Consider the following 13,326-nt stretch of genomic DNA (forward strand, 5'->3'; position numbering starts at 1 on the left):
GCTCTTCGCTATAACCAGGCCTGGTCATTCAACACCTTAGAATTCTTAATAAATCCCCATACACCTCTTCATTCTGTTTAACTAAGACCACTAAAGATCAAGTACCTACTTGATCTACAGACACCTCTTTCACCGGAATATTTTGACCATAGAAATTTAGGAGCAAACTTAATGATATAGCCTCCATGATATTGGCAGAAACACGTAAATACTGGTATCAAGTATCAACAATGTACACCAGCTAATGAATATTATAAACAATAGCACCCTCCAAACTGGTGTCTCCTGAAGACAATTCATCCCCAGCTTTACAAGGATGCAATAAGTAGAGTTAACTTGACGGCACAGAGCTAAGAAGCTGAAAGAAATTTAACAAATGATACAAGACTTGCCAAGAGACTAGCCACTTACAACCATTGAATGTGCAAAAAGAGGAATGCAAGGCCCTTCAGGTTTTGTCATTCATGAATAGTAACAACTAACAATGTCCAAGATAAAGAGAACACAACCCTGAACAAAACTGAAACTATAAAGTAACTAAACCTCAGATCTTTCTCATGGGGAAAGATATTAATACATGTGTAGGAGTGCAATCAATATCAATATCAATATCAATAATTACTAAAGAAACCCTGCTTATCATCAACTACTGAAGGCCATCTTGTGCAGGTCCACACAGCACAACCTTGAGAACTAGACCTGAGCTGTGCCTTCAGTGAACTTAGGATCCTCACATCTGTACCTTCCATCAGGCCCAATTCCGAAGCCCCTAGGATCAGCAAATACATTCTCTAGCAGCTGGTTACGAGCTGGAACAGGGCTTGCATCTGCAAACTCAACAGACTCTTCAACCAATTCATCAATCTTCTTATCGATGGCCTTTAACTCTGCTTCATTGACCAGATTGTTCTCAAACATATACTTCTTCAAGGCAGTGATAGGATCTCTTGTGGCATAGTGATTCTTTTCAGCTACCAAAACGAACAAATTAAGGTCAAAGAAATGACGTAATTGCCTCCAAATATGTGGATCACATATAACGGTACATGTGCAACAAAATAAGATAATAGAGTTTAAAAGGCTCATTCTCTTATGGTACATGGTCATATATCTTACAGCATTTCTACAAAGGAATTTTGGAGCATTAGAGCTCCTTTCTGGTGTTTTTGTTCCTTTTGTTTTGGAGGTATTTCTCGATAAGCGAATACATCTAGTGGTGTCCCTGAGATACTTCATGTAACATCTGCCTAAGTGTAAATGGAAGCTATAAATAATCAAATAGATGTGCTCCTCATTTACATTTACACATTTGCTCACATAAATCACTATCTCAACAGTTTCAACACAATCAGCCAATTTGAGGCTTCTCATACAAAATGGCACTATCCACTTTCTGCCATGTCATAGTACAGACATATTACTACAAAGAAGTGGTCTGCCACTGTGCTAAGAAATTGTTTGGTTACACACAGCATTCACTACAAAAATGCCAGAGGTAAGTCAAAAGCATTTAATGAGTCCTCAGACAAGCTGCCTAAAGTTAATTTGATCAACTAATAGCTCTCTATTAAGTACTAAAGGTTTACCCTTCCAAACCTTAGAAAACACGGGCTACAATCATTGTCGGGTAACACAGATAAAAAGCAGCAGTATCGAAGAAACAGCAACAAGTGGCTTGAGGATAATAACACAAGTAAACTGGAAGAATTTAAGATAGTTGAGCAAGGGAACAGAAGGGAAATGGAACACTCACCAGGGTCACGAAGCTCATCTGGATCAGCCAAAGAGTGTCCTCTGAACCGGTAGGTCTCACATTCAACCAAAGTGGGACCTTCCCCTCTCCTAGCTCTGCCAACAGCCTCCATTGCTACCTCCCTCACCTTCAACACATCCATTCCATCAACATGAACCCCAGGCATCCCAAAGGCAGGACCTTTCTTCCAAATTTCAGGATCAGAAGTAGATCTCAAGTGGGACATCCCAATTGCCCACAGATTGTTCTCAACAACAAAGATAATGGGCAATTTCCACAACGCGGCCATGTTCAAGCACTCATAGAATTGTCCATTGTTGCAAGTTCCATCACCAAAGAAGGCAAGAGTGACATGATCACAATCAGCCTCCTTCAAGACCTCCCTTCTGTACTTGCTTGTGAATGCAGCACCTGTAGCCACTGGGATTCCCTCACCAATAAAGGCGAAACCACCAAGAACGTTGTGCTCTTTGGAAAACATGTGCATCGATCCACCCTGGCCTCTACAACAGCCCGTGGTCTTCCCAAATAGCTCACTCATCACTTGACGAGCTGGGACACCTTTGCTCAATGCATGGACATGATCACGATAAGTACTAACTACAGAGTCTTCCTTCTTCAAGAGCTTGATGAAACCAGTTGAGACAGCTTCTTGGCCGTTGTACAAATGCACAAAACCAAACATTTTACCCCTGTAATACATTTGGGCGCACATGTCCTCAAAAGCTCTTCCCAACACCATGTCCTCATACAGTACCAATCCTTCCTCCTTAGTAATCAACTAAATGAAACAACAGACACAGATAATTGAGTAAAAATCACAGAATCCTGAATCTTTTCAAACAACTACATGCTATAAGAGAAATTCTAAGAAGATTAAGCACTAAATTACCACAATAACTACTCTGGGTCAAAAGTTGCATGACACAAAAAAAAAAAAAAGAGCTTGCAAATGCCAAAATTATCAAAATTGGGATGGACCAACAGACACAACTATTTAACAAAATCACAAACAAGCCGAATCATGCAAACAACTACAATGTCATACGACAGATTCAAAAATAAGCACTAAATCAACACAAAGAACACTCAAAAGACTTAACGATCCAAAAAAGGACGAATCTTTAGTAAGCAACAGAATTTTTATACGAGAAATCTAAACAAACAAGCACTAAATCGCCATAAAAAGACATTAATAAGATAAAAGCTACAAAAGCAAAAAATTGAGCATGACCCAAATGAAAAATTAATCTTGCAAAGCCAAAATCAACAAAGAAGGGGCAAAAAATCAAGAAAATGCAGATACCAGATTGGAGCTAGAAGATTTGGACTTTGATTTCTTTTCTTTAACAACATCAGAAACGGCGACAACAGCATTATTGGATCGGCGTTGAGATTGATGAGGATAGAAAGTCTTCTTGAGGGAAAGCTTATGAGAAGATGATCCAAGAAAGGAGGAGCTACCCTTTAGAGATTGACACAAAAGGGGCTTTTCAGCAGATCTAGTAGAGTTAAGGGGCAAAGGTTGCAAAACTTTTGTTGCAGAGAAAGACATCGCCATGGATGAATTACAAGAAATCAAGAAATGTGAGTAAGAGATGAATGATTGTAGAATTGAAGGACATAAAAAGGAAAGAAAGGGGCGGAGGAAACGAGAAACCAAATGTGTAGAAATAACCGTCAGGAACGTTGGCTGCTCTCTACTGGGCTTTCTCGTCTTCTCATCCTAAATTTTGCCTTCTATTTTGTGGGTATAGTTGGTTTGACAAAAAAATAATACTAGTATATTTTAAAACTATATAGTAAATAATTATACTGAAAATCTATTTGTTTCATGTGCTATAATAACTATTATGTTTTTCCTGGCCTTTTGGCTAAAGATCCCTGACTATTTGTTCTTATCTCTATATAAAAACTTTCACTTTTATTGGGCATGGCTTCTAAGTTTTTTCCCAGAAATTTTCCTTTTCAAGAGGTAAAATTGTTATTATTATTATTATTATTTTTACCAAGACAGATGAAAGGTTTGGTTATGAGTGTGAGACATATAGGTACCTCTATGAATTTGAATATTAATCTCTAATATTATTTATTGGGAAGGAGGGGGTCGTAAAATAAATAGTTTTGATGATTGACAACATGAATCAGGTTTACTAGTTGCTTTTATTGTCTTGTGTTTGTTCTTATCAATAAATTAGGTTTCATTATGATAAGGAATGCATGGTGTAGCTGATAGTGTATGAAATGATACAGAAGAAAGACTAAATTAAAGAGAAAGAAAGCAGAGTCCTAATAAGATTAGCAAAGTCAAAACAACACAAGAAAAAGACTCATGAGAATAAAATCTCATTTTTCTTAAGCAAGTCGATGTCCTACAAGAAAAATCTTTTCTTAACCCTAGGCATTGAAGGACATGGAGGTGTGATTATAAATAAAGAGGAAATGTCACCTAATGAGATGATGATTGCACACAAGCAAATAATGTTCTCTTTCAAGTAATAGCAATTAGAAGTATGATCAAAGAACACATGACAAGACATTAAAGAATTAGTCTAATCATTGTTTAATAGTGATTGTGTCCACAAGTAGAATCAAGTTGTAAATTATCTTCACGAAAGGTAGTAGAGCCAATTGGTATTTGTTCGGAGTTTGTTACAAGACAAAGTTAACGTCTTCATAGAGTTCATCAATTGGAGAAAACTAATGTGGTGAGACAAAGGAACTGCAGAATCTGCATAGATTTCATCAGCCAGCTAACTTATTGATTGGTTATTAAAAGTAGGTGACATGGTAGTTATTGTTCATAGTACTGCAGAATCTTCTTCCATGACAATGACAAAGTAACAACAGTATGAGGATCCAAAGTTCATAAAGCTAAGGAACAGAATTTCGCAGGAGAAACAATTTTTATTTGAAATTGCGGAAGGAGTGTTCCAACATCAAGGTCGTCTATGTGTACTTGATATGGGGAAGCTTTGGAGAAAAAATTCTAATAAAAGCCCATTATTCTCGTTATTCAACTCATCAAAGGGGGGCAAAAATGTACCATGGCCTCCGACAAATTTATTGATTGAATAGCATGAAAAAAAATATTGCAAAGTTGGTAGCTTAGTGTTTAAATTGCCAAGAGGTGAAAGTCAAACACCAGAGGCCTGGAGGTATAACTCAGAACATGGGAATTCTGACGTGAAAATAGAAAATAACCAATATGGATTTCATTACAAGGTTACCTCGTACAACGGAAATGTGATTTTATTGGGGTGATTATGGGCAGGTTGACAAAGTCGGTTCATTTCTTGTCAGTCAGGACAACATATATGATCGAAGATTATGCTAAGCTTTACATCCATGGGATTGTTCTACTTCGTGGTGTATTGATCTCTATTATTTCATATAGAGGGGCTTAATTTACGACAAATTATTTGGAGATTCTTTCAGAAAAGCTTAACTATTCAAGTGAACCTTGGTACAACTTTTCATCTATAAATTGATAGACAAGATGAGCGCACTGTTCAAACAATTTAAGATATGCTATATGATGAGCGCACTGTTCAAACAATTTAAGATATGCTATATGTCTGTGTATTGAAATTCATAAGGAGTTGAGATGACCATTTATTTATAATTGAATTTTCTTATAATAACAACTTTCATGCAATTATTCAGACGACTTATGAAATATTGCATAAGTTCAAGTATAGGCATATTGATGTATTTTAGTGGTGATTCGTTGTCATCAAGTGGTTAATGGTGGTTCAAGTGTTGAATGAAGACGTTGATAAAAAAAAAAGACTTAAAATTGTGGATGATGAAAACTTCGAGAAGAATGATGATATTTAGTTATTTAGGAAAATGGTGATACCTATGAGGATGGAATGTCGTGGTGGTGTCTCTAGAAAAATTTTATTATGTATGAGGCACAAATATGATGTGGCACACAAAACTTGTATGAGACTCCATTTATTGGGAAAAGGTATGAATTCATCCTTGGAACTTGTATCGAAAAGTCAGTTACACGCTTAAACTATCATGACGACCTATTACATACCTTTACTATTTAAAAATAATTTTTTTTACCCCCTAAAACTGACGTGTCAAAAAATTAAAAAAAGAAAAAAAAGAAAATTGACAGTAAATAAAGTAAAAAAATAAATTAAAATCTTCTTTTACTATCACCCTACCCCCACCGAATGCCTCTTGTTCTTCTTCTTCACAGGCAACCATCTTCTTCTTCTTTATTTTTTTTCATCATTTTTTCATACCCAATTTTCATCCACCCCACTATACCTCCACCAAAAGCCTCTCCTCCCCCCCACCCCCCAAATCATATTCTATTTCAATGCTTATTTGATTTCATCATTTTCATTATATTTAATTTTTCTCATTGGTAAGTTTTAAAAAATAAAATATAATGATGGATTTGTTGGTGTGGGGTGACAAAGAGGAGGGAATTGAAGGTGGTGGAGAAGAAAAAATCAATATTGACAATGGTGGTAGTGATATTTGGTGGTGAGTTTGTACCTTTTGATGGTGATGATGTAATTCTGGTGATAAGTGTTGACACCAAATTTTGGTATGATATTTCTAAAGTTAATACTTTTTAAGTATTTTATTTTTTAAATAGTTCAAAATACATGTTTTGTCATTTTAATGCAATTTATTGATAATTATCCTTATTCTCAAATTATTAGGATTTTTATCGGTTAATTCTCTTTATATTATTTTGTCACAACCAGTTGAATACGTTCAAATATTTGTTCATTTTTTATAAAATCATTATTTCTATTAAATTGTATTTTTTACATGTCATTGGTTACGTTCATTACATTTCTTAATATTCATTTTATCTGTTACATTTGTTAATATTCATTTTGATATTTTACACAATCCAGAAATTCATTCTGATATAGTAATATTTAATACACAGATATTTTATTGAACGGTGATTTTGACCCATGATTTTAAAATAATGATATTGTAGTTTTCAACTCCCTATATAAAGAATAGTTTGCTTATTAGGTTAAGGGGGTGGTGGATAAAATTTAGGGGGTATTTTCAGATATTTACGGGTCGTTTGGTAGAGTGTATTTGCAAAAATAATGCATGCATTAATTATAGGAAAAATTACAGAAATCCCACATTTTAGTTTACTTATTACCATTATCCCCTATAAGTTTTACAAATCTCCAAAATCCCTCATTTTCGCACATCATATTAGTGTATCTCGCGCATCAGATTAGTGTATCATGTATAAAATGTATTGTCACGACCCGATTTCTCGAATCATGATGGCACCTCCTATACCCTACCAGTAGGTAAGCCAACCCGAAACCCAGAACATCAAGCAATGAGTGTAAGGGTAGAAACTAGCGGAAACAATAAACTAAACAAGGACAACAAGGCAGAAGCAAACCAAAATAAATATATACATAAATCTCTCCCAGAACCTGGAAGTCACTAGTACAGAGCTATCTAATAAATAGTACAAGTCTCAAAAGTGGACTACAACAGAGCGTGTCTCAAAAGAAACAATACTAGCTAAACCAAAAGAAGGAGGCAGAACAAATCCAAAACGCCAAGTGCTCGCCCTCGTCTCCGAGTCACAACTACAAAAGAAGGCTAGAACTACTCATCGCTGATAACTGGTATTAGGACCTGCATCACGAAATAGATGCAGAGCGTAGCATGAGTACCAACACAACAGGTAGAGGTGTTCAGGGGTTGGTTTGGGTCGGTTATTGGTCAAAACCAAAACCAAACCAACTTAATCGATTTTAAAATTATCAAAACCAAACTAAACCAAATATAATATACATTTATCAGTTTGGTTGTTTTTGGTTTTGGTTTGGTTTGATTCGGTTATTTGGTTATTAATCATACATAATAAAAAAAAACAATTCATTCAAAACGTGAAAAAAAATGACAACAATCCATTCAAACGAAAAAATAGTTAAAATGACTGGCATTACAGAACTTTGGATCATTGAATTTACTGAATAAAACTTCAAAATTTACTAATTTGGCATAGAAGGAAGAGACAATGACATTTTCAGTCCCACAATGAATTTCCATAGACACTCATATATATGAAACCAATAAGAAAAATGATCTCACCTTGGACATTTTTTCTTTCATAAGTAAATTATAAATAAATTTTGATGAAAATTATATAAAATCTTTAAAATTGTTTATGAATATAATATATTATGTATGTATAATAATAAAATTTATGTATATAACTTGTTGGCTCGGTTCGGTTATTTCTTAGATTTTTTTCGAACAAAACCATAATCAAACCAATGACTATCGGTTCTTAACAATCTAAAACCAAACCAAACCAAAACCCAAATTAAATCAGTTCATTTAACCGGTTTGATTTGGTTTTTCGGTTTGGATCGGTTTTTATCCAAATCATGAACACCCCTAACAACAGGTACTCAGTAGGCATCATAGGTCGATTGAGCAAAAAGGGTAAAAACAATATGAAAGAATAGAATCTAGACACATAGAGGTCAAAACGGATACGAAAAGAAAGCACACGAGCATACCAGAAATAAACTAAGTACAACTAAACTAAACCTAATTGGACCCCCATAAGCCCAAAAGGTATACTCATGCGCAAGTTCAAATAAAACCTGAACGGACCCCCATAAGCCTGACAGGTACACAGAAAGCTAAGTCTACTGAGAAAGAAGAAAATCGGGCTCCCAGCCCAAAGTAACTAAGATAATCCATCAGACTCCACCCAGCCAGCAGTGCACTCCCAGCCCAGCCCAGCTAGAAAGAGTGACCCCAAGGGGCACCCAACCAAACAATCTACTCCCAGCCCAGCTAGAAAGAGGGACCCGTGAGTGAGGTAGATATCGCGAGTCATCCTACCATGCAGTCAGCTCCCAGCCCAGCTAGAAAGAGCGACCTAGGGACACCCAGCCAGCAGCAGACTCCCAGCCCAGCTAGAAAGAGAGGCCCGGGGGCGATCGCCGATATCACCGAGTCTACCCAGCCAGCGATACGCTCCCAACCCAACTAGAAAGAACGACCCGAGGGTGATGGTATCTCTAATAGGATCCAATCTAACAACAACCACCATGGATCACCGTCCACTCTAAGAATCACATAAAAGGCTCCAAGCCTATACTATCTCAATCCCGCGCCTCTAGTGATGCACCGAACCTTCGAGAATGCGTCGAAACCGCAGAATGAGAGGGAGAAGATACATAAGAACAACAAGCAGCGATAACGCCTAATCTAAGGCTCAAACTATCATACTCAAGTCTGCTACTCCAGTCTACAAGGAGCTAAGTCATCCGAACGACGTCGACAGAAAGTCAAGACTATCCAGCCCACACGGGTCATAAGTCTAAGGCAATGCTAGCCTAACCTAGACTAAGGACATCATGCTTACAGTTGAGGATGAACAAGGCATGCAACACATAACATACAAGCATACAATAACATTTAGCACATAAGCATGCAACTCTACTAAACCGGTTAACATGATACTACACTCGAATATGGCCAATCGATCCTAACATGAGGTATCTAATCAAAGTAAGGTAGGAAACTGGTACCCACCCCCAATTCACTCTAATCGACATGCTTTTACACATGTAAGCTTAATCTAAAAGAAAGGAAGTCATAGCCTACCTTAAGGTTGACCGCGCGCACTCCAAATCACTTTACTGGAGCTTGTCCTTCCCGAATTTTGACCCTCCACGATTTGATTAATTTTTAAGCTTCTTAAATTTTAAACAATTGGAAATAATTGTTTTTTGAAAAAATCCAAAATGTTTCAGGCTTGGTTTTTTTTTTTGTTTTTAGAAGCAATTATATATTTCTATATTTATATACATATAAGTTTTGTGTAAGACTTTGGAGTTTTATAAATATTTTAAAAGATTCGTCTAAAAAAATGTGTTTAACTTAATACTTATCTTATTTTCCTTAAACAAATCAAAATTTTAATTAGTGTTGCAATTGGTATTATTTTGGATAATTAGTTAATTATTTCACATTTGTAAAGAAAGAATTCAAGAAGCTTATTAATTTATTAGATACATAATTTATTTAGTTTCAAATTTTATCATCCTTGTCATTCTCAAGACTCAAGGACCAAGACTCTTCATTCTTTTTAAATTTCAATTTGGACTTTTATATTCAGCCTATCAGTTAGTTGTGTTTGAGCCCAAATTTTCCATTTCCAATACCCAAAGACCAAATCCAATCCAATTCCAGAAGACCCACCAGCATACTAATTCAACCCAACAATCGGCAATACAACGTTTTATACCAAAACGACCCAAAACGTGAGATTCAACCGAGGGAAAGAATCCAAAAAGACGCCAAGGTTCCTTTTTTGCTTAGCTTGTTTTGTCACGCGGAGAGCACGAGCTCTTGTACCCGTGATACAGTCCAAACGTTCCCAGATGGTATTATCCTCCAATTTCAGATTTTTCTTTTCCAATTTCTTTCAAAAATGGTACGAATTCGTACACTAGCTAGGGGGCAATCCTTATCCACTCAAGGATTTTGAAAATTTTCCAATTCCCACATCGTTTTCCCCCTCAAATTCGACCTAGAAGATGCCCTATAAATACCCTTTTTGCTCACTTATCAAAGGAGGGGATTTTGGGGAAACCAAAGAGTACCCTAAGTTTTTTCGGAATTCTTGGTTCCATAGTTTAAAATTTTGTGGCTTTTGTGGTTGTTTGAGTTGAAGGAGGTGGTGGAATCGTCTCTGTCAAACTCGTTTTCCGGTTCGCTGCCTAGAACCAGGTAAATTTCTCTTTATTTCAGCATTTTCCGGCTCTTAATTATGTTTCGTTCGTTGAAATAGTGTTTGGTATTAGCTGCTTTAGCATAGAAAATTAAATAGCTAGTTCTTCATTATCTTAAGTGTTCTTTTGTGGTTGTTTATTCAAAGTAAAAATTAGCTTTGGCTTAGTCGTTTTTTTATATAATATTCCTTTCATTTCCAGTTTTGGGTATTTCTTATAATCACATAGATTAGCTAAGTTTAGCTCTTATCTTTTAGCGAATAAATTTATTTAGGGAGTTTCAATCTTGTCATTGCTTATTTCTATTATGTATCTTGATAGCTAGCTTTGTTTGTTTTTTTTCCGAGTATTATATATAGTGTGCTAGTTTTCAATTTTCTTATGAAGAATGATCTTGTCTAAATTACCTATTTGAACTTGCCTATTTTATGTTTTCTTCATGGTTGTTTCATATACTTGAAAAAATGTGTAGGTGATTTCTCTGCTTAGTCGAGTTCATAAATCTATATATGTGCTTCTAGTTATTGTTATTCTTATTCGATTTTGTAATACATGCTATATAGTTGTTATTTTCTGCCTTAATTTGTTATCTTCTGTAGTAAGATTTTTACTTCTATTTTTATCAAAGCTCCAATCTGTTTTATAAATGCTAAGTTGGGCAATTGTTGATTTGTTGTGTTAAGGAGAAAACTAGTTGCTGGTTTGCTTCTTTACTGTCTTTAAAATGTTCTGATTGCTATTAATATGAAAAATGTCTTTAGTTCCTACCTTAGTTTCTTTGATCCGTAGTTGTACACCCCTTTACAATATTCCATAGTCATGTTCTTCTTTTCAGATTTTAGCATTTGCTTCCCTTAAGTTGCTAGTTGTTTTTCCTTTTGTTAGATTTTTGACTTAAATTCTTTAGGTTAGGCATGTGGTTTTAATATTGGATAGTATTCTAGTAGCAATATATAATGCAAATTTGTCTATTCTTTGTAGTTGTTCTTGATACTTCCCATGGGTAGTTTTAATTTAGAGAATATCAATTACATTAGTAACTTGGATCCTAGATTTTTCTTATGATATATATGTTAGTTAGTTTACATCCTTAGTTGATCTTGATTTGATTAAGTATGTAGTAGTTGGATGTTTTATGGTGTTTGACAATTTTGGTTTTCATTAAGGGCAATAGTTCTTTGGTAGAAATGGGTTTATTAACTGTGATGAAGGATAAAAATTATCAAAATTTTTGGGTTTAGTCCTTCTAAGTGATGTTATTGATATCGCATTTGTTTAATTATTTTTGTGTAGTTACGCTTAATTCCTTTTATTGATTAATATATGCAGCAGTTAAGCTTGACCATATATTAGTATAATTAAGTTCTCCTTTCCAGTTTACATTTATTGCATTTTGAGATGAGGTTTCTCTTTTGAACTTTCTAATCTTTTATTCCTTTTTTTCTTGGTGTATGAACACTCTCCCATTGAGTCCACTTGGACTCCATCTCTTGCATTTTCCTCTCTTCGAGTCAACCTCATCCAAGCCGATTGAAAGGAAGCTAATATTATTGGATTAAAATCCCAAGAAAGTAGCAACAACAGTAGCCTTAAAAGGCCGAAGGCGAAGAGCAAAATTGGGTTGAAAGCCCCAAAAGACAGCAGTAGCCTTGAAAAGGCTGAAATTTGATAATTTTTGGACTCTCAAAAGTCCACTAAGTGCAGCAGATTTGCAGCAGCCTCGAAGGGATGGAAGTAACATTTTTCGGACTTTAAAAAAGGTCAAAAACAGCAGCAGTAGCAACAAATAAGAAGCAACAAGTGGACTTAAAATTGTCCAAGTTCTATTCGCGCTTTTGTTTTCCTTATATCGTGATTTTGTGATAGTTTGTTTTTAGCTTCTAACATTATTTTTGTTAACTTAGATGAATCCTTTGGAGGTTTCTAATGACTCTTCTATTTCGGCATTTGTTTATTTAAATATTCAATTTTTTCAAAACTTCTTTTAAGTTGGGCAATCTATTCTCCAAGACTAAATATTCTTTCATAGTTAGTATTTAGCTTTCAAATTCACGTCTAAGTGATTGTGTCAATTATTCGACTCAAAAACTTGACTCGGATAAATTGTTGAGTTAAAATTTTATTTTTGACACTTTAACATTTGAATTATTTCATTATTTGGGATAATACGAATGTACAAGTATCAAATGATTTCTCATTTAAAATAATAATAATAATAATAATAATAATAAGATTTTCAAGTAATTTAAGTTTTTCTTTTAAAAATGGCCAAGCTTTAAAATCCGTCAGTCAACCGCGTGTTAGCGGATTCTCTAAGATGCCTAAACCCTTCCTTAGAGAATTATTTGAACTCTTATCCGACTCTGGTTTATTTTAAATGTTTTTCTTTCAAAAAACCTCTTTTAAATGGTTTTCTTATTTTTTCCTAAAAAATTAAGTGGCGACTTCCAAATTATAAAATTTTCCAAAAACTTAAACAAAACTTGCCAAAGTTGCGAAGATGGTTTCGAAACCTTAGTTTTCGAAATCGGGTCGTAACAGAGGTATCTAATCAAAGTAAGGTAGGAAACTGGTACCCACCCCAAATTCACTCTAATCGACATGCTTTTACACAATTAAGTTCAATCTAAAAGAAAGGAAGTCGTAGCTTACCTTAAGGCTGACCGTGCGCGCTCCAAATCACTTTACCGGAGCTTGTCCTTCTCGAACGACCCTTGAACGTTGTCACTCTATCAAATATAGGATCACAACGTTAATACGGTCGTTTAGACACCAAAATCACAACAAACGGAGACG

General features: G+C 35.2%; 1 protein-coding gene across 1 annotated transcript; it reads right to left on the reverse strand.

The window, feature by feature from the left end:
* Window positions 1-421: 421 nt before the first annotated feature.
* LOC125876246 (pyruvate dehydrogenase E1 component subunit alpha-3, chloroplastic) lies at window positions 422-3,505 on the reverse strand. Its single transcript, XM_049557378.1, has 3 exons — window positions 3,060-3,505; window positions 1,754-2,534; window positions 422-971 (listed from the first exon to the last, which is right to left on the reverse strand). Exons 1-3 carry the CDS (start codon window positions 3,312-3,314, stop codon window positions 694-696), a joined length of 1,314 nt encoding a protein of 437 aa, XP_049413335.1. The 5' UTR covers window positions 3,315-3,505; the 3' UTR covers window positions 422-693.
* Window positions 3,506-13,326: the final 9,821 nt, after the last annotated feature.

The sequence above is a fragment of the Solanum stenotomum genome, chromosome 9 (genome assembly GCF_019186545.1).
Source record: "Solanum stenotomum isolate F172 chromosome 9, ASM1918654v1, whole genome shotgun sequence".
NCBI lineage: Eukaryota > Viridiplantae > Streptophyta > Magnoliopsida > Solanales > Solanaceae > Solanum > Solanum stenotomum.